Here is a 23,256-nt window from a genome sequence, read left to right as displayed (position 1 = left end):
TATCTTCCCACAATTAGATTGTAAACTCCTTGAGAATAGGGACTAACTTCTATCTTATTTTTATATCTCCAGAGGTTTGCACGATGCTGGCACATAGTAGGTGCATAGTAAGTGTTTACTGACTGATTGAAAGTGAGGTATGATTTCCTAAATGAGGTCTAGTCTAATATCTTTCTATTCAATTCTAGATCCATCTTGAAGTTCATTTGAAGTATCAATCTACCACTTATGAATGTATACTAGAGAGTATATATAGAACATACAGGCTCCCTACCCAACTTCATGTTGCAATGTGTCCAATATCCACATCCATCCATTTTTCTCACTTTTCTGGTTTGAGCAGTTAAAAGAATGTCTTTGAAATAATAATGGACTTCACTGAGATGGGATTATCATCTTCCAGAGGTTAAAGAGCCTCTCTAAGGTACTCACTGCTTCCTGTAAGCACTCTGTAATCTACATGATACTGGTAAATTCCTTAAGAGAATATATGTATCTTTGTATTCTTATCCTAGTTATATTTTTTAAAAATACTAATTTTTCTGTTTTGTAAAGTAGATTCAAATGTGTAGTAAAAAAAAAAATGATCTAAAAACCCCATAATTTCTAGTGACTTGAATATTAGACTCACCTACAGATCTTTAGAATGCTCATATTTCACTTTGAAAGTTACCACTCTACACAGAATGAAGCATACTTTTTTACTTTATTTTTCTTGAGTTTTTTTCTTGTCTATGTTTTCTTTCACAACATGACTATTATGAAGGGTCTGAATGACTACATATGTATAACCTATATGGAATTGATTGCCTTCAAGATGGGTGATGGGGGTGGGGAGGAAGGAAGGGAGAGAATTTGGAACTCAAAGTTTTAAAATCAAATGTTAAAAATTTCTTTTACATATAACTGGGGGAAAATAAAATACTAAATGAAAGCTTAAAATTTTTTTTAAAAGAAAGTTACCATTCTACAAACACATTTATATGTGTTTATATATATATATATATTGTTTAAGATCTTTTAGGAGCTTCAGCTGAAGGAGCCAAAAACAAACAACTTCCCCCCCCCCCATCCCCTGAGTGACAAAGGCTCAGGGCAGTTTTTGGGGATAAGGCCTAAAGGCAACCAAGAATACACAAAGTCTATATTCTCTTTCAAGAAACCCTCAGATATGACTCCTCAAACATTACGCATCTCTAAGACAAGTTATAAACAAACAGATGAAGAACAAATGTAACATATTTAGAATATGTTAACAGTCTTGCTATATATGAATTTGAGTAATGAACAACAAAATTAGCCCCAAGAGTTTTAACACACTGTCGATTTATAGTCATAGAGTAATTGGTATAGCAATTTATGAGAGAAAATCAAGGGAAAAATGTTAATGATATTTGAATAATATAAATGAGAATTAAAAGAGTCCTCACAGAAATAGCAGGGCTTCTGATATCTACAGCATAGTCTGCATCTGATGGCTGGATGTTCAGTTTCAAAATATTGTGCAGAGATAAATCTTCTATTCCTAATCTGTGCAGTCCCTCCATAACACGAGCTTCATTCCTCAACACATCAAACAAGCTGAAATAAATTAGAGAAATGTTGTTATTCATAAAAACACTTGAAAGCTTCTCAGGATCTGATCCTGGCAGATAGACTAAAAAAGACAGTGGTAGAATCTATACCATAGGTGGTTTAAATTTTTAAAAGTGACTAGAATCTTTATTCTTTTCATTATCTCAATGCTTTTAAAGGCTTGTGATGTCATTAGTACAGTGTGTCCTCCCTCCACTGACAAAGAATGCACAATCTTATGAATATGCATGACTGAAAAGTCTGTCAGTTGGCTGTCAACTCCCTGGTGATACCCCTCTCAACAACTCAAGACAGAGACCCAGTCCATGTGTCAGGCCCTTTTTGAAACCTTTCCTGCTATCTTAGGAAGACCTGAAAAAGCCTTCACTTCAGTGATATCAGCTTCAAAAACACAGTCAGGGTTTTAGTGAAGTAACCTTTGGGTCATTCTATCAAAACATACAAATCTAATGCATTCATCACTTTATCAAAGTACTTTATCCTTTTTTTATAGGAAGTAATATTTAACTTGAGTTAATACTTACTCAGGTGTGTGTATATGCTTTCCATATTGACAACCTAAGAGAGCTTCTTAAAATATATACATTTTACTGGCTTTCTATGACTGTTAATAATAACATCATGTGGGCCTTGCAGCTTAATTCTGACAACATGGATGGTTTACTGTAAATAACTACATCTTACAAATCATTACTAACTGCGGTTTAATACTAAAGACCCAAGATTTATTATTTAAAAGTTTTGAGTCAAAGGATAAATTCCAATTTAGAAACATGGGTTGACACAAATCAAGAATAAATTAGAATACAGCCATAAGGAAAAAATTCAGCATAATTTGGCAATTAACAGCATATTACTGGATAACACTTTAGTGAATATAAACAGCAGTATTTCTGGAAGCCTTCCAGTAATATGAATGAAACAAAAACATTTTTGTCCAGAAGAGTCATACCCAAGGGCCTTCACTGGCAAATGCAGTTCTACCCCAACTAGATTTTTTGGCCAAGATGGCGAACACAAATATTTAGTGGTAAGAGGGCAAAGGGTTACATTTTATGTATATGGACATCATAACTACATTTATGAAGACCAACTGCATGTAATAGTGTATTACAAAAGAGTAATCTTTCATATAGAAAAATCACACAGAAAACTGCCTATCCCCAATTATCCTTTAGGTAAGCTTCATCTAATACTGGAAGCCTTCTAATACATAGTAAATAAAGTTAACATCTGAGCAAAAATCCTGTAAGACTCGTAGAACAGAAAATTTTTTCAGAGAATGAAAAATGCTGATATCCATACCTAAATATGTCCTGTGTGTCTAAATCAATGTGTAATCCATTGATGAACAGGGCAGACTCTCCAGGCTGTAATCCTAATGTTCCTTTGAAATACTGAAAATTTAGAAGGAAAAAAAAGACATTGTTGACATGCAAAAGGACATTCAAAAGGAGAATTTCTGCCAATTTTGTATCTTTCTCTTTTCTACCATTGCCGTTTAGCTCTGAGGGGAGTGTTACCCTTCTTTCCCACAATTTTTAGGACATTGGGAGAATATAGTATTAAGTCTCTTCTCTATCATAAGAAATCAAATTAACTGAAAATCACAATAATATGGACGTGTCTTGTGTCTAACAGCAACAGCTTCTGCTCCTTAATAAAAGACAGCAATGGAAAGTGATGGCTTTCTACTCCGCAGCCACCAGTTATTTTGCCCTGCTAGGGTTAGCAGTGGAACAAAGCAAGAGCCACCGTACATCTGCATTACTCAGATCTCAGTGAAACAATCTCAGTAGGCACTAATTACTAAGTAAGGAATTATCAAGCATAAAAACATTATTGGGGGCGGCTAGGTGGTGCAGTGAATAGAGTACTGGCCCTGGAGTCAGGAGGACCTGAGTTCAAATTCGACCTCAGACACTTAACACAAAAAGTAGCCGTGTGACTTTGGACAAGTCACTTAACCCCAACTGCCCTCCAAAAAAAGCAAAAGTAAAACCCATTATTGAATTTGTTACTAATTAAGTCAACAACGAAATGCAGTTTATGTAAGAGACCAAAGACCCCAATGAGTTCTATCACTTGTTCCATTACAAAAATGGCTGGGAAAATGGCCAACGCTAAGTTGTTTGGACAAAAGACCTTAAGTCAAGGAAAAGTTTAAATCAAAATACAAAAAATTTTAATTGACAGCACTGGAGGAAAGGAAGGAAAAGGGGGGTATTTGGAAAATCCTTAGTGTAGCACCTAGATTAAATAGACACTAAATTTAACATGCATCTACTTTGGAAGAGACTTCCCGTCTCACCCCCACCCAGCACCCAAACCAGCAGATGTTGGTGTTTTCTGGCAGATGCTACCTTTTGGTTCTCTTCCACTTCAGTTCTGAGTTCTTGATTTACAGCAGTTTTTGTTATTGCTCTAAGGAAACAAAACAATGAATATGGTGCTTGGGTCAGTATCAAAAATCAAATGTGCTTATGGAAGGGAACAGATTTTGAAGAATACACTACTAAGAAAATTATTACTAAAAGGGTTTTTAAAAAATAAAATCTTGGGGGAGGCTAGGTGAGTAGAGCGCCGGCCCTGGAGTCAGGAGGACCTGAGTTTGGATCCAGCCTCAGACACTTAACAGAAAAAAACTAGCCATGTGACCTTGGGCAAGTTGCTTAATCCCAACTGCCCTCCAAAAAAATGCAAAAAAAAAAAAAATACAATACTTAAAACTGAGTATGTAGCCCCTTGCCTAATACCACATTTTTCTCTAGTCCCAAAAGAAGAGCCATAATAAAGAATTCTAAAGTAGTGGTGTTGCTTCCAGACTCTTGGCAAAAAATACTGTTGCCATGCAAGTTATCTCTTAAGCCTAGAAAATGAATGAAAAACTTCTATGAGCAAGTTTAGCATTGTATTTAAGTACTTACTAGTGGTGTTTATGTGTTCAATTCAATATCTCTGAAAGATATGACTGAGAATTAACTGAGATTTATGATAAGCTTTGTCAGGTAATTCTGTATTAAACCGTATTAAAAAGAAAAAATTCCAAAATATCTCATATCAGAGCTCAAAATAACAGCACTAACCTCATAAGGATTTAAAATAGTCATACAATGTGTAAGGGAACTAACTTTGATTCCTTGATAAAACACGCAGGAATATGAAACAGAAGACTAATGCTTATTAAGTATGAAAAATGAGTACTTCAGAATTTTGATTCAAACTTGCATACAGCTTCAGAATTAAGAAAAAATGTACACACTACCATATATAAGCACTGATAATCTGATTCAAATGCAGAAAAATAATGCAGATTAAACATAGCAGGGGGTTTTGGGGAACACCAACTCATATTTTTGAAATATTGCTTCTACATTAATGTGTAGAATAGTGTCTGGTTTGATTCAACATAGAGAAACTCCATGTTGAACAATTACTAGTATACTTAGCAAGTAAAGGAGAAAAAATGGAAATTAGCAAAATAAGGGTCTTGCTCCTTTTTCTTCATATAGATTTCCTCTCAAGATATAGCATTATTTCAATTAAAACGCCATTTTAATTTTTCAGACATCATGTCAATATTTCAATGCTTTTATGAGGAAGTGGGCATACTTCATATAAGAACTGTTCACAACAAAATTTATTCCCATGAATCTCCCTAACATTTCAAACACATTTCTGTTTTAAGTGCAGATCTAAGCAAATCTTAGAATAGACATTTTAAAAACTTCCTTGATGCAGTGCTCTTGTTTTCTAAGTTCTATTATATTTAATAAACCTCATTTTGAATTTTAACAAAATGAGAGGACAGGTTATCATTCGATACTATATTAAAGAGGGACATTTCCCTGTGCTTTCCTCTGTATTACCTAGCTTTGGTAGGAAAATTCTGACTGAGATCCTTTAGAACCACCAAAGCTACCTCAAGAGGTGCAGCCAGGACTCGGGCAGCAGTCTGGAAACTTAGATCTGAAAAAAAAAAAAAAGAAAACAAAGAAAAAAGAAACAAATCATAAAGTCTCAGTCAAATGCTAAAAGTTAACAATTGTTACATAGTATACTGATGTTCACATACATAGCATACATGTGCATACACACACAGACACTTTATAACTGACAAACTTTTCACACTCATTCATTGGTAAAAGACAAGACCCTTGGATGGTATTTTAAAAACACAATTCCAAGTTCAATCTATTTCACACCACTTTTTGGTTCCTTTAGGATCTAGCTACTGAAAAACGATATTCTCTAAATTTCTTTCTACCTTGAATACTGCTGAGACAGAACCTAGACCAGGAGTGAGGAATCTGCAGCCTACAGGACATATATGGACCTCTAAGTCCTCAAGTGCAGCCCTCTGACTGAATCCAAACTTCAAAGATAATAATAAAAGGATTTTGTTCCATAAAACTTAGTCAAGAGGCTACACCCAAGGAACTAGAATGCCACATGTCATCTTAAGGCAGCATGTCCCCACTCCTGACCTAGACCATCCTTTTGATTTATGACATTTCCAAAACTAGGGTTTATCAGAACTTCTGGAAAATTATGATTTGAAAAAAGAAAAAACTTGCTAAATAGCTAAAAGCGAAAGAATACGAACAAAGAAAAAAACTCCATCATAAAAGTGACATTTTATACCCTTCAAAAAGTGAGAAACTTTTTTAGGAACAGAGCTACTAGTTGACTCAAAGGTCAATGGAAAATCTAGCAATATAAATAATTCATAAATGTTACATGCTTAAATTTTAACACATTAAAAAAATTTATTTACTGTGAATGTATCTGAATTTCTAACTAATATACACATGCTACAATTTTACATTATCTCTATACCTCTCTATAACTATTTGGTCCCAGGGCTACATATTGAAAATGCCTTTTCATTATTTATTACGGTCATTAAAACTGGTTTCAAAATTTCTGATGAACTCTAATACCACAGAAGAAATGCCAGATATATTTAAAAGAGTCCCCAAATTGTATGTTTCCTCTATTAGAAAATTAAACCAAAATACAAGTAGGATATCATTTCATCAGATTGGTAATACCCTGCAACTGCCAAACTTTCAGAGGTGCCATTTCATTGGTACTTTCCACAAGATGCTTCCGGAGTTCCTTTAACTGGTGCTTCATATCAGGATGGAGTTCTCTGACAGAAATAGGAAGAAAGTCAGATTCAAAGTACCAATTATCTCTTATTCATTCAAAATAAATTTGCACACAAATAAAATTTGTGTTAACATCTGGTATGTGATTGTTGTTTTTTAAGGCTCTGTTCAATTTTATGACTAAAAGTGATCAAATAGTGATATAATTCCTCTTCTTTCCTATTTGTAACTTACTAAAAGTTAATAAATTTCAAAAACAGATTAAAAAGATATACAATTGCAAGACTCATCAAAATGTTTTTTCAACAAACACTTTTATTAACAAAAACAATTTTGATCAACTGGGCTAACATTAAACAGAAATAAAGTTGGGGCTACTGAGTTTCTTTTCATTTATGTCCCAAGCAATATCAGCTCTTATAGATGATGATCTAAAGTTTATATATAAGCAAGGGAAATTGCATTTAGTCCAAGATTGCCTTGCCAAGTCCTTATACCAGCCCTTTTATACCAAACTGCAAGGAAAAAGTTTATATTATCTGAACAGGTGGAAGTGAAGCCAATTTGTACTCCAGTGTACAAAACTGAAAAAAAAAATTTTATTATAATATCTGGGTCCCTCAGTTCCAACTGACTGACTTCCATGTAACCACTCTTTCCAAAAAGGTAGACTGTGATACATCCACATGTGCCCACATAGGCAATTCTTATCCATAAGATAAAATCTATTATGGGAAGTGTACCTAACATGGTAGGAAAGTCTTCTGTATCTTTTGATATTATGTGGACCCAATGGAGCCACATGTGGGGTATCCTTCTCTTGTCCCTCATTCCTGCTTTGGGACAACCCCACAGAAAAAATTAAGTTGATGAAGAATACCTATGTCATTTAGGAAGCTCTAAAAAGTTCCAGAGCTTGATGAAATCAGTATGATATCATCCATAAAGAAAAGAGTCTGAAAACTTCACTACCTATAGAAAATCCCTCTTTAATTTAGACTAGTTACATTAAAATTTATACTAGCTACCTTAAAAATTATTTTAAATGAATAAGCTCCTCAGTAAGAAGGAGTCACTTATGTTCTCTATAATTTTCATCATGCACCTTTATTTTATAAGTAATCAATAATTAGACTAACAAGGAAAAGTCTGATTTGTCAGAAGCTTGGTGAATCATTTTTCGAAAATATTTTGCTCTTGACCACATAATGGTTTAATTGGTGCTAAGGTTAAACAAAAATTTTAAAGTATACATATAACAGGCCAGAAATCATCTGTTAGTGATTTAGTCATATATAAGTCTAGCAAATGTTAAAGCTAAGGTAAATAAAAAATTGATACTAGCCATTAGCAAAGATGATTCCTACTTCATCTCTTTTTTTTCACACCTAAGAAAATGGAAACGATATGTGGTATAGTGGCAAAAGCACAAGTTTTGGTCTCAAATCTGGTGTTATTTAGTAAGGTATATAACCTTAGAAAAGTTACTTAACTTCTCTGGGCTTCAGTTTCCACACTCATAAAATGGAACACTCAGAAAAATAGATTCTAAAGTCCTTTTCCAGATCTTACATCTATAATCCTACACAAGGTAAATAACGCCCAGACAAAATTTTAGAGTTCTGATCAAGTTATACATAACCACCAAGTTATGATACACTTGACAATAAAGTTTGTATTGTTCTATAGGTCCCTTATGTGACATTAAAATGTCTACGTATTGGAGTATATAAAAGAATTATGAAACCATGATAGTAAGAGCTAGAGGGAACCTCAAAGATAATCATCTAACCCAATCCCTTCATTTTACAGAAAAAGCCCATTTCTACAAAAGAGCATTTTTCTTGGATTTAAGGCTTATAAAATCATAGTTGATCCCTGTAATTCCCCAAATAACTTTGTTTTTACATTTTTTAAATCTACCATCACTTCCCCAAGCTAAAATAAACTGTTTCCCACACAAAAAGTTGAGAAAAATAGTTCAATTTCTCCTAATATTCATCAGGAGATTGAGATCAACTATGCTGATATGAAACTAAGTCATAGATCCAAAGCACAAAATCAGGCAGACACATATGCCTTAGTGATTATGGTTTATCTTTACTCAAAATCATAAACATATTCATTACAATATCGACAATAGCAATTTCATTTGAGACTACATCCAAGAAAGCTTGCCATGGGTCTCTCTGTAGGATGATGCTTATTTCCTCCCCTCTTTCCATCTGTATGCTTAGTGCTCCACACAATGCATTACAAAGAATAAACAATTACTATTTTTATTAAAATTCATTCATTCAAGGATCCTGAAAGTTAGGCAAGATAAATATGTCAAAAACAATCCTATGAACCTATGATGCTTGGAAAAGCAAGCAACTAAGAAATTTTAACCAAGGAGATTATTTCTGATTAAAGCTGGTAGTCATACCTTAATGTTCCAAAAAGGAATCCTTGAACTTCATCAATAGGGTCATTTTCACCTATTACTGTAGCATTCGTTTCAGTTCCTACAAAAGCAAAAGTTATTATACATATCACCACTCGCTAATACTGATAAGATATTATTATGCATTTTGCTTGGTATCCAAAAAATTCAGCTTGAGACTATAAAAATGATAACATTGAGTGCTTATTTTTTGTTAGTTTTCAATTTTAGCTAGTCTTGATACGTATTTGTTGGAAATTTTTTTTCAGTTGTTTCTGTTGTTGATAAAGTGAGAATAGGCTTTTTCTACTCAAATATCAGAAAACTTTACAAATGAAATGCAACATTCATGAACTTAAAAGAAGTATGGAAAGCCTCCCCATATCAAAACCAGCAACATTACAACAGGCAGTTTTTTCACTAAACCAACTAAACAAAAAAAAAAATGAACATCAATATTGACAGTGACTATAAAAGTTTGTATTATTTACTCTAAGTGGTATTATTTTCCAAGGAAGCTAAGTTATCAGATAAAATTTATGAATCACATCTTTACTGTTTCCTGATGTGACTTAAAAAAGAGAATCTTTGCAGACTTCCCCCTTCCTTCTAAAATAAATTCTTTCATTTAAACCATGCAAATAGGAAAATTCATAAGATAACAAAAAAATAAAGTGAAAGGGAGTAGCATAAGAAAATATAACTACATTCACTCTGGATGGAAATAAACAAAACATTTCTTACAAATGAAGAAGGGTAGAGAAAAAAAATTATCTGCATTGTTCAACACTCCCTCCATTAACTAATTAAAGTATGATATGTAGAAACTGTGAAAGACATCTCATCTAACATTCCTGGCCAGAAAGATGTTAGTTATCACATAAAATACTCAGATAAGAGTGGAAACAAAATTTCAAGGAGAAAGATTTAGGTCTCTACAAAAAATTTCAAAGGGCAAAATGGGTTTAGAATTTTAGGTTATAAAATGCAGAGAAACAGGACAACCTTTGTTCTTATTTTTAAGAATTCACCTTTCACCTGAGTATCATCCTTGGCCTTGTATTCTGTGCTCTTGATAGCCAATTCCACACCATACCCCGAAAGGTAGACTCTTTCCTTACTAGGATTCTGAAAGTAAAATAGGTATCTCTATTATTATCACATCTTTTGAACCTATTTCCTAAAATAGGAAATGTTATTATATAACAACACACAGGCATACATACGTGTGTGTAGATATATATACATGTATACAAATGTGCATATATATGCATCTTGTACATGTTAATGCCTTTAAAAATATATGTATTGAGTTAAACAGACATAGCTGCCATCTTATAAATAGGCCATGTTGCAGAAGTTCACAAGACACTGGTTAGAATGCATAACACATTTGGCACAGAATCACAATTTTACAAATAGCAATTGGATCCCTAGAATAATGCAAAATAGCCCATCTGACCCATAATATATCAGTTAAACATAACCACTACTGATAACATTGTTTCATAGGATATTCATTCAGATTTTCCACTTCAGATGCCAGAAACATATTCTCCTCTCTCTCAACTGAGGCCGTAGGAGGGATACTCCAAAGATTCTAGTGGAAGCATGACAAGGAAGTCTCAAGAATTCTCAGCTGGATAATAAAGAGAATTGATGGGGATCTCTTAGAGCTGTCATGAGGAGGCCAGTCTCAAGCTGAGGCAGTCAATTATATATGATATGCTTATAAGTTGGAAAATTCATGTACAAATGTGTGGATATTAAAAAAAATACTTTAAAAACAATTAGCTAATTGCTACAAATGATATAAAATCATTAAACTTAATTTTACTTCATTTCTCAACATCGTTTAGAGCCAAAAAATAACTGGGAAAATGGAATTGTTAAGAACTATGGGAAATATCATTTTACTAATTCCAATTTAGAAAATGCTACTTATGGTTTTTTTGGAATAAAAATGTAATAACTTCTTCATTTGGCCACCCTGAACACTATTTTCTTTTTAATTTTTATTGGAAAGTCAGGCAATCCTTCTACACAAATGGATAAAGAAAACAGAAATAGGTGTGATGAAAATGAAAATACTAAAGAGTGATTGAAATAAACGGATGCAAAAGAACAACATAAATACATATGCCAGGCAAAATTAACAGCCAATAAAAGTTAAAAAATAATAACAATACTTACTGATACATAGTGTCTGAGTACATAATTTATTTTCCCTGCACTGCTTTTTGCTACAAGTTGATGGTGGAAATTATAAAATTCTTTAGAGCCAATCTCTGAGTAGAATATCACCACCGGGCTTCCAGGATTTAAGGACGGATATCTGTGATCCCCTTTGAACAAATTTGGTTTGGGTCTGGGAATAAACATCAAAAATTGTAATAAGACAATTCAAATCAACTCTATTTCTACAAAAGAGTTTAGTTTCTATTACTGACTATAAGTATTTTAATACCAAGAGCAAGAGAAAAAAAATTCCCTCTTTCTATTCCTTCTAGTGTTTGCTTTTATCATGAATGACTGTTGGATTATTATCACTTGACTTTTTGTGCACCTTAACGCTATAAACATATGGGTTTTTTTGTTTATATACTGCATGATGTTGACAGTATTTATGAATATTAACTAGGCTTAGATGTGACATAAAGCCTTGTATGACCACAAAAATCACAGAATGTGAGAAATGGGACAGACCTCAGAGCCATCTGCCATTGCAAGCAGCTTTGTGGATAGAATGCTGGGCCTGCAATCAGAAAGACCCGAGTTCAAATCTGGCCTTAGACACTCATTCCATGTTTGCCTCAGTTTCTTCAACTGTAAAATGGACATAATACACCTACCTCCCAGAGCTGCTGTGAAGAACAAATGAGATAACTGTAAAGTGCTTGGCACAGTACCTGGCACATAGTAAGAACTATATAAATGCTGGCTATTATAATTATCTACTCCAATCTATATACCAAATGAATCTCTACTGTAATACCTGAGAAGTGGTCATCCAACCTCTGTCTGAAGACCCCAAAGGCAGGGGAATCTACTACCTCTTGGGGCAGTCCACTCCACTTTTGGAAAGGCGTATATCCTTAATCTCAAGCCTAAATTTAACTCTTTGCATCTCCATTGCTCCTGATTCTGCATTCTAGGACCAAATAGGACATAACAGACCTTCAAACATTTTACAGCTACCAAAGTGACTTTCCTAAAGCACAGGTCTAACCAGGTGAATCCCCCATACTTAATAATTAACTCCAGTGGTTTCCTATTACCTGATAAATCAAATACAAAACTTCTCTATTTGGCATTTATAGCCCTTTAAAACCTGGTTCCACCCCATATTCTTGTACTGGATGTTGACCATCCCTACAATGCACCCCTTCCTCACTTATACCTCCCAGAATCCTTTCCTTCGAAGTTCAGTCACCTTCTACACCAAACTTTTCTTTTTCTCCCAACTGGTACAAGGGCTTTCCTCTGATAATTACCTGGTATCTATTTCATACATGTCAAAATACGTATATGGTGTTGCCCCTTGCTAGATATGTTCCTTGAGGGAAAGGACTTTTTTGTTTTTATCTTTTTACTGCCAGCAGCTAGCCTAGCACCCAGCATACAGTAAGTGCTTAAGAAATGCTTACTGACTGACATGAACAAAGAAAAACAAACAGACCATTTGGCTGGAATATAGAATGAAGGAGAGTAATCTGTAACAAGCCTGGAAAGGTATGGTGGAGCAAAATTGTGAGGGCTTTAAATGCCAAACAGAAAAAAATTATATTTTGTACTGGAGGCAACAAGCAGACATTTATAGTTCATAAGTAGGCCAGTAAAGGACATGTCAGAACTGTGTTTTTTAAGGATATCAATAAGGCAACAGTGAGGATGACTGAATAGGAGCAGGGACATCAATTAAGGGGCTAATAAAGTTCTGGGTGTGAACTAGGGTGATGATTGTGAAGGTGAGAGAATAGGAGGAATTTTTTTTTTTAAGCAATTGGGGTTAAGTAACTTGCTCAAGGTTACACGGCCAGTTATTTCTGAGTGTGGTGCTGAGTCTCTGAGCCCGGATTTGATCCAGGTCATCCCGACACTGGAGCCGGTGCTCTTACTCGCTGAGCCACCTGGCCGTCCCTAAGCAATTGGGGTAAAGTAATTTGCTGAAGGTTACACGGCCAGGTGTTTCTGGGTGGGTGCTAAGTGTCTGAGCCCGTGATTCGATCCCCAGGTCATCCCAACACTGAAGCCGGTGCTCTTACTCACTGTGCTACCTGGCCGCCCCAAGGGGAGGAATTTGAGAGATGTAAAGTTAAAGTCCACAAGACTTAGTAACTGACTGGATATGAGGTATGAGGAAGAAAAAATAGATGAAGATGACTATGAAGAAGCAAACCTGGGCAATTTGAAAGATGGTGGGGGGTCTGGACAGAAATAAGAATGTTTGAAAAAGTGACAAATCTGGAGAGAAATGTAATGAGTTCTATAAATATATTCATAATGGGTTCTGTTTTTCTCCTATTTTCAACAGGTTGGGGACAGGAGGGTGAAAAGGCATATTTTGACTGATTAGAGTAAATAAAATATATTTTCTTTAATTTTAAAAAGGAAATATAACGAGTTCTGTTGAGGTTGAGATACCTATAGAATATACAGTGGGAGATATCCAATACATGAATACCTAATAGTTGGTGATGATGCACAACTGGAACAGAAGAGAAAGGACAGGGCTAGATGTATAAATTTGGGAACCTTCTGCACAGAGAACATGGTTGAACCCAGGAAAGTTGAGGAAGTTAGAGAGTATGTGGAAAGAGAAAAGAGATCCCAGGACAGAGCCCTGCAGAATTCTCATACACCAGAGGAGGGCATGGATGAGGATCCAAGACAGGAAATGCAGATCCTCTCATTTTAATAGTAAGGAAACTAGGTCCCTGGGAGATTAGTTGAGTTTTCTGAGATTGTCAACGATATAATCTAGCTCCAAACAAAGAATGAAATCAAAGTTACCTCTTGTATTTAGAAAAATGTCAAAGCCAAACAAAATAATGAATATTATTAAACATATAAAGAATTTTAAAGAACTCTCTGAACATTTCATTAATATGAAGCCAGTAGGGGCGGCCAGGTAGCACAGCAAGTAAGAGGACCAGCTCCAGTGTTGAGAAGACCTGGAGATCGAATCCCGGGCTCAGACACTTGGCACCCGCCCAGAAACACCTGGCTGCGTAACCTTGAGCAAGTTACTTAACCCCAATTGCTTAGGGGCGGCCAGGTGGCACAGTGAGTAAGAGCACCAGCTCCAGTGTCAGGATGACCTGGATCGAATCCAGGCTCAGATACTCAGCACCACACCCAGAAATAACTGGCTGCGTAACCTTGAGCAAGTTACTTAACCCTGACTGCTTTTTAAAAAATATATATATGCAGCCAGTACTCATTTTGACATTTCAATACCTAAGGCATGTATAATAAACTTAATGCTATAAATGAATAAGATTACAATTAAAAACTAGCAGAAGATAAAGGAACTTGATGCCGTAGAGATATAGTAAAATATCTACCTCTTCCATTTAGCTTCCACAAATAACCTAACTGTGGGAAAAACAGCTTTTTAATTACTGATATAATACTCTTTTTTTTTTTTAAGCAATTGGGGTTAAGTAACTTGCTCAAGGTTACACAGCCAGGTGTTTCTGGTTGGGTGCTAAGTATCTGAGCCCGTATTCGATCCCAAGTCTCTCAACTCTGGGGCCGGTGCTCTTACTCACTGCACCACCTGGCCGCCCCTTGATATAATATTCTAATAAAATTTTAATTATTTAATTTAAATTACCTAGATTTAATTTTAATTATTTCAATAGTCTTAATTGTTTGAAAACTATATTTTTAAGAAATAACATCACAAACATGCCCAATCTGTAGGGCTTTTTAAAAAATCTGGATTTTTTAAAATGAAGTTAATAAACAAACCTGGTACATTGTCCTAAAATACAAATGATAGTGTAATAATGGTCAATGGATACTGGAAACATTAAATAAGAAAGAAAAAATTTTAAAAGAAAAATAACACATTATGACATAATTTATATATGAGAATGCCACATGGTATAATGAGTAATACACTGTACTTGAAGTCAGGAAGACCTGGGTTTCAATCTCACTGCAAACACTTAATTGTTATATGACCTCTGAGCAAGTCATTTAGACCTCTCTGTGCCTCAGCTCCCTCATCTATACAGGGAGAGGTTTGAACCTAATGATGGCCTCTGAAGTTCTTTTCGGATCTGAAATCTATGATCTATGGTACATGTTATTTATGGAGGAAAATATGAGAGACATACACTCTACCTTTTAGATGCTGTCTGTAAAAGTGCTCCAAGTGTGTCAAAATCACAAGTCTTCTCTCCATGCACTGAAAAGAATGAGTGACAGCCTTCTGGTGGAGGTTCATCAGCTGCTATCTGCCAGGTAATAAGAGCAATTTTTAAGAATAATTTCTAATCAAATAGAAAATAAAATAGTACAACTATGGATGCAATCTTACTACTTTCAAACACATAGCCCCATTATTTAAATGCAAAGGTATGCTATCTCTCTAAGTCTATTTCCTCATCTGTAAAATGAGGGAATTAGGGTAGGTTATTTCTAAAGTCTTTTCCAGTTCTAACATTCTATGACTCTGATTCAATATCTCAAATAGTAACAAGGTATCTGCAAAATGGAATCTAACTTGAAAATATTAAAAACATTAATTTTAACTTCCAAGGTATAGGCAATTCACTTTAGTTAAATGAGCCATGAAACGTAATATGAATGCAAATGTAAAGAATGATAAATGCCCTAAAAAAATGAGCTGTGGCAAGCAGAAAAGGAACCAAGAAGTGGAAGAGGTTTAATTATATAAAAAATACAATGAAATGGTCTAAGGGAAAGACAAAACAAGATGCACAAATTCCATGGATGTATAATGACAGACATAAATATAAGGGTTTAATGAGATATGCATGCCTGCAAGTTTAATTAAATGTAGGTTCACATAATTGGATGTAATGAGATAGGAAAAGGAAAAGGTATTATGAGATCACTTATAGTTCTGTAATTTAATGTGTTTACCAAAAAAATGACATGGCTATATGCAAATAAAGAGAAGTGAGCAAAGGAAATAGCATATTCACAAAGCTCTTTGTCTTAGGAGTTTGGGAGTGTGGCATTTTGGAACAGGGATACTTTAAGTCAAACATATTCTTTTTTCATACAAAACGGGTGAGACGGAATTCCCAAACATAATTTATTATTTTATTTAACAGCTAAAAATAAGTATTATTACATATAAACAAGTAATTAGTTTAAACAAGAGATTCCAAGCATTTTGTATGTCTTCAATGTACAGATTAACCAATTAATATATACTCAATGTACAGAGTAATCATATTATGTTTCTGCTGGAATAGTTGTTCTCTAAAGGTACTGGTATGTACTAACCTGTTGGAAGGCTTGAACTGTAGCTGAGTAGGAACGAAGAGACAGAGAAAATTTCAGCAAGTTCTGCTGAAGAGGTGACAGATAATGAAATGCTATCTTTAATAGCTCATGATAATAGGAATAATCAGTACCTGTCAAAGAAGAAAACAAAGAATCAAAAATTGTATTTGATTATAAATGACCAAATCAATTACTGTATGTAAAAATTATTTTAAATATAAAACATCTAAGTTATCACATGATTGCAACATTACAGCTGTGCTATCCAATCAACCAACAAGCATTTATTAAGTACCTACTATGTCAATCAATAAGGATTTAATAAGTGTCTACTATGCACAAGGTATTGTGCAAGGTTCTGGGGGAACAAAGACAAAAAGGAATTAATCCCTGTTTTCAGGGAGCTCACATTCCACAAGAGGAAATGTATAAGTAAATCAGTGCATAAAACAGATACAAAATAAATTCAAGGCAACTTCGGGCAGTAGGGCACTGGTATCTGGGGCAATAAAAGAAAAGCTTCATGTAGAAAGTGGTGCTTAAGCTGATTCTTGAAATAAACAAAATATTCCAAGAGGCCAAGATGAGGAGGAAACACATTCCAGGTACAAGGGAGAGCCAATGCAAGAGCACAGAGCCAAGAGAAAGGGCATCTTGTAGATGAACAGCAAGAATGCCAGTCTGACTTGATTTTAATAGGAAGGAAGACAAGCAACATGCAACTATAAAGACAGATTGGGACAGGGTCACAAAGGGGCTTAAATGCCAAACAAAAGCTTACGTTTCATCAAAGGAACATCAGAGACAATAGGGGGTATGTAGTAAAGGACTGATAGGATCAAACCTAGACCAAGAAAATCACTTTAGCAACTATATGGAGGACAGACGGAAAAAGGGAGAGACCAATTAGGAAACTATGGCCACAATCTAGGTGAGAAGTGATGAAGACCTAAACGAAGAAAGTGACCACGTGAATAGAGAGGAAAGGGCAAGATCTGGCAAACTAGTTGTTTTGTGAGTGATGTGAGGGAAAGTGAGGGGTCAAAGACAATACCAGTACTGGGTTATTAGAAAGATGGTAGTGCAGAAACAGAAAAAAACAAGTATGGAAAACAACTGAGTTTGAGGAGAAAGATACTAAGTCATATTTTGAACATACTGAGTCTGAGATGCCTCAGAGATACTAAGTGTCGAATATCCAAAAAGTATTTGGGGATGTATGACTGAACTACAGAGGGAGACTAGAGCTGAATATAAAGATGTTGAAAGTCATCTGCATAGAAACAATAATTATAATGCCATAAGAGCTGATATCACTAGATGAAAAAGAAGAGAAAAAGGCTCAGGACAGAGCCCACAGTTAGGGAGCATGATATGAATGAAGTTCTAGAAGTCAGAGCCAAACATGCAGGAGGAAAACCAAGAGACAGCAGTGTCATAAAAACCCACAGAGGAGAAAGTATCCAGGAACAGAGGGCTCAAGACAAAGTCAAAGGCAGCAAAGAGGTCAGGAGAAGAATTGAGAAAAGGAAAACATATGTGACCATTAATAAATCATCAATAACTTTGGAGAGAAACTTTTCAGTTAACAGACAAGGTCAAAAGACACACACAGAACACATATAGATTTTTCTAGTAGTTTGACTGTGAAAGAGAAGACTTATATAGGATGATAGTTTAAAGGTATAGACATTGTTTTATTTTTCCCCAGAACTAAGGTTTGGGTGGGTTCCTAGGCAGCAAGAAAGGACTGAAGAGTAAAGAGGGGGAATAAATTGTGGGTTACCCTATTGAAGAAAAGGGAGGAAGAAATGCCACCTCTTTAAGGAGACAAAGGAATAGAGAACAGGGGATTAATGAGGTATGAGAGATGTAGAGAAGGAGCTCATAGAAAATGGCCTCTATTCTGAGATAGTCCTTAGTAGATAGTGGAAAAAAGAGAGTGGACATTATGAATGAAAGGGAAAAAGTATATAACGGTATTCGCTATTTTTAAAGCTTTTGGAGAGAGCTGTACAATGGAAAAGTGATGCAATTTACAACATGACTAATATGGAAATATGTTTGGCATGACTACACATGTATAACCTATATCAAACTTCTTGCCTTCTCAAAGAAGGAGGTAGAGACAGAAGGAGAGAATTTGGAACTGAAAAAATTTTAAACAAATGTTGAAAATTGTTTTTATATGCAATTGGAGAAAAATAAAATACTAAACAGATATAAGAAACATCAAAAAAAAGATCTCAGTATTTGATAAACAAGAACTATTCTTTATAAAAAAAAGTTTTCCTGACTTGTTTAAGAAAATGAAACATTCCATAACCAACTTCTATCAGCCAAAAATACCACAAGTAATACATATGTATATTACAATTATTAATTACAATACAACAGACTTCAAATTTCATTATGAAGTACAATTATATAAATTGGACCTAATAAAAAGCAAACTGATTTTTGAGAATTCAAACAATTCTAGCTAGTTGTAAGTTATAAAAGTAAAATCTGAAGGAGCAGGTTTTAAACATTGAATATATTTTGATATTACTAAAGACTGTTAAAGCTTAGACCATATATCTTCAGAGCAGACTTTGACATTCTGCTACCCAAGTTCTAGCTTAGCTTTTTAGCTTATATTATATAAAGAATATTTATATTCATAAATATACACAACAGAATACACTGTGTATAATATTAATAATGAGCACAATGGTGATGAGTGACCAACTAAATAATTAGTTCACAAATTACTGTGAGTTTTCTCTTACTACATTTCCCAGACCAAGAGCTGAATTATGTCTAAGTCAAAATTTATTTGTTATTTACTGAGTAAACCTACAATAAATTTCATCACCAGAAAATATTTAAACTTTTTTTTTTTTTGCTTTAGCCATTTAGGACAAAAGTACAAAAGACAAAAAAATAACTTCTAACAAAATTGCTAAGAATTGTATCTAGCCTATTATTACTGTCCTTACTCTATCCTCAACTTAAGTCATTTAACAAATTTTTTTTCTTTATCTTCTACATTCACTTCATATACAATAAAGGAAAGCACAGAATAAGAGAGAGAACAGACAAAAAAAAAGTCAAAGCAGCATTTACTGCAATTTTACCATCATGATCCGTTGATCCAATATTTTCACTGGCTTCTACAAAATTCCAAAATTTCTCTTGACTGTCTTCTGCTAAAAATTCACTGGGAGAAAAGTGGGAAACGTCAAAAGTAGGGAAAAAAATCTTTAAAATCAAACAGCAAAAACTACAGTAAAAAAGAAAGCAAAACAGTTAACAAAGCTGATAGTTTCCTAATTCATATTCTAATGCAAGTAAATGAGAAAAGCACTGAATGATCCAACAATTATTTATAAAGTTGGGAATAAGAGAAGAGTAGAAATAATTGAAGTCAGTCAAGAAGCCTATTAAAAAGGAAAGTTTAAAAAGCTCCAGAGATTCAAAATACTGTCAAGTAGGAACATAAGGTAAAGGATAAGAAAAACTCAATTCTAGTAATGGCTCTGTGTATTGAATTTGCTGGGAGACCTGAGACAAGATAAACATCTTAAGTTTCTAAAATTTCTTCCAATGGAGTACCGTAGTATGAAAGCTATGAGAACTTTTGAAGTCAGTATTTTGTTTCACATTTTTAAAATCCTACTTGAATTGTGAACACCAAGCAATACCAGAAGAAGGCAATCTCTAACAGCTTCTACCATGATGGAAGAAGTTTTAAATATGATCCAATAAATCATCAAGTACTTATTAAGGACCTATTATGTGCCAAACACTATACTTACTAGGCACTGGGGGATACACGTACAAGGAATGAAAAGATCTCTATGCACAATAAGCTTACATTCTAACAAAAAGGCAAAAAGTACATATAAAAATGTATATTTATATATGTAACACACAACATAATGGATATGTGCATGTGTACACAAACATACATATGTATGCATTCATGTATGTATGTATATATTATGTATGTAATCAAATATAAGCAACAGATCAAGTATGCTTTTCCAAGACTTAAGTGCAGAAAGGCTCATATCCCATAAATTCTTTGGTCATAGCAACTCATAAAAACAAAAATAACTTTTAAAATACTTGGTTTTATGCAGCCCCCTTCTGTTTTTGCAATGAGGGTGACAAAGCAGTGGGAAAGAGGATGCATATTAAAAATCACAGTTTTTATACCATATATAAACATTAACTTAGATATTGTCAAATGACTAATAACCAAAGACTAGGCATCCCACTTCAGGAACTAGATCATATCGATCATGATATTCTTGCTATAAATGAATCCAAAAAAGAAAAGGAATTTATACCCAAAAGGAAAGAGTTCATAGGTTCTCCCTGAAGAGAGGAAGAAGGGAGTTGACCTAGTTGGTTTTACCATGGAACAAAAAGCAATAAGAAATATCATTTCATGGGACATTTGTTCATCGTTTTGCAAAATTCATAAGTACTTGCAAGAAAACCACGATGAAAATAATTACAGTAAATGTCCTTATACTCCTTGTGTAAGATGATGGAGTATTAACCCTTTATTTTAAAAAAGCCTCTCAAAAATGAATCAAGATATACTTTTAAAATTTAGTAACTCAAAGGATTCTGGGAAGATGGTGGAGTAGGTCAGAAAACTTTCAGCTCTCAAAATTTCCTCCACAAACAAGACAGAACATGTCAGAGAAACAGAAATAAGCATGGGGTAAAGCAGTTGTCCTCCTAAGACAATCTGAGAAGACCCCAGGAAAGACCAGACCTCCAGGGGCCAAGGTAAGTGCAAACACCTCCGGCCTACTCTGCAGAAGTAATAAATAAATAAGCCCCAGTGACAGCTGGGTTGAGAGGCAGCCTCAACCTTAGAAGTGTCAAGGTCAGCCAAGCAGGAAAAGACTGAAGGACCTTCCACTGTTGAGGGACACCAAGCACAGCTGGGCTGCCACTGCAGGTGAGAAGGAGCTAGCACAAACCTGGTGAGTGCAGCAGTGAAAGGCAGGGACTCTGCTGGCTGAGGGCACTTGCAAGAGAACAGAGTGCCTGGTTTCAGTTCCAAGGCAGAGGGGATAGCTGTAGTTTGTAGCCACCCAAGAGACCACAGGGAGCAAGATCATTTGTAGGACAGTGTGGCTGAGAGTCCTAGCCATGGCTTAGGAATGGAGAGGAGAGCCCAAGTTCAGGTCCCAAGACAGACATGAGAAGATAACTGTTAGAACCTGAAGCTTAGGAAATCATTCTCCACACCTTGGGACTACATCTTGATCAAACTAATAGCTACTAAAGACAAAATAAAACAATAAATAAATAAATAAAATGAGTAAGCAAAGGAGAAGGAACACAATCATAGACAGTACCATGGGGATAGAGAAGATCTCGGTTCATATTCAAAGGAAGATAACAGAGCTAAAAAAGTCACTCTTTTTTTTCAGTGAGAAATATCAAATGTCCCAAGCACAAAAAAGAGTTCTTGGAAGAATTTAAAAAGGGCTTTAAAAAGTCAAAAAAGAGAGATTAAGGAAAAATTAGAAAAAAATAAAAGCAATTCAAGAAAATAAAATTATAAAAAGAAAGTCAACCAACTGGAAAGAGAATCAAAAACTTAAAAAAGAAACTAATTCCTTAAAAACTAGAATTGGTCTGGGCAGCTAGGTGGTGCAGTGAATAGAGCACCAGCCCCAGAGTCAGGAGGACCTGAGTTCAAATCCTGACTCAGACACTTAACACACACACAAAAAACTAGCCTTGTGACATTGGGCAAGTCACTTAACCCCAATTGCCCTCCAAAAAGCAAAAAAAAATTTAAAAACTAAAAAAAACTAGAAATGGTCAAGGAGAACCTAATAAAGTTCTAAGAAACCATGAAATCATAAAACAAAAGAATGAAAAAATTGAAGAGAAAGTGGAATATCTCATCAGAAAAACAAGTGATCTGGAGAATAGATCGAGGAGAAATAATATAAGAACAGTCAGACTACCTGAAAATTACAATTAAAAAAAAAAGAATCTTGCTACAATATTACAAGAAATTATCAAGGAAAACTGCCCTGAAATTCTGAAACAAGAAGGTAAAGTAGAAATAGAAGGAAAAAAAAATCTACCAATAACCATATGAAAGAGATCCCAGGAAAAAAACTTATAGGAATATCATAGCCAAGTTTCTTTTCTTTTTTAATGGTAAATAAATATAATGTATTATTCTGCTATGAGAAACAATGCTCAATGAATACAGAAAAGCATGGGAAGACATGAATTGATTCAAATAGAAGTAAGCAGATCAGGGCAATTACATAATGACTACAGCAATGTAAAAGGAAAGACCAATAGCAACAAAACAATTGAAATAATGTTGCAAAATTATAATGGCCAAGCTTGACCCCAAAGACAAGCTACCGTGTTTCCCCGATAATAAGACACTGTCTTCTTATTTTTTTTTGGAAAGAAAAACACCAGAGGGCTTATTTTCAGGGGAGGGCTTATGTTGTCCTGCCTCAGCTCTCCTCCACGGCACTGCTCTCAATGGCGCCAGCAAGCAAATCACTGGGGAAGAACGGGATGACACGCTCACTGCTGCAGCTCTGATTGGATGCAGCTCAGAGCGCAGCGTGTGTTTGGGGGGGGGGG

The 23,256-nt window shown here is 34.7% G+C and overlaps 1 protein-coding gene across 1 annotated transcript in view; it reads right to left on the bottom strand.

Moving 5' to 3' along the window:
* The window catches only part of UGGT1 (UDP-glucose glycoprotein glucosyltransferase 1), a 128,473-nt gene that overhangs the window by 70,500 nt on the left and 34,717 nt on the right, over nt 1–23,256 (bottom strand). Inside the window, 11 exon segments of the mRNA XM_069063350.1 lie at nt 1,431–1,581; nt 2,902–2,993; nt 3,960–4,020; nt 5,466–5,565; nt 6,651–6,751; nt 9,139–9,217; nt 10,167–10,263; nt 11,329–11,503; nt 15,490–15,602; nt 16,624–16,754; nt 19,743–19,825. Of these exon segments, the coding sequence (XP_068919451.1) occupies nt 1,431–1,581; nt 2,902–2,993; nt 3,960–4,020; nt 5,466–5,565; nt 6,651–6,751; nt 9,139–9,217; nt 10,167–10,263; nt 11,329–11,503; nt 15,490–15,602; nt 16,624–16,754; nt 19,743–19,825 (1,183 nt within the window).

Source organism: Petaurus breviceps, unplaced genomic scaffold (genome assembly GCF_028583685.1).
Source record: "Petaurus breviceps papuanus isolate PSGF00001 unplaced genomic scaffold, PetGlider_PUasm1.0 90556, whole genome shotgun sequence".
NCBI classification, from domain to species: Eukaryota; Metazoa; Chordata; class Mammalia; order Diprotodontia; family Petauridae; genus Petaurus; species Petaurus breviceps.
The sequence above is the reverse complement of the archived record's forward strand: the minus strand, read 5'-3'. Positions and strand labels throughout refer to the sequence as shown.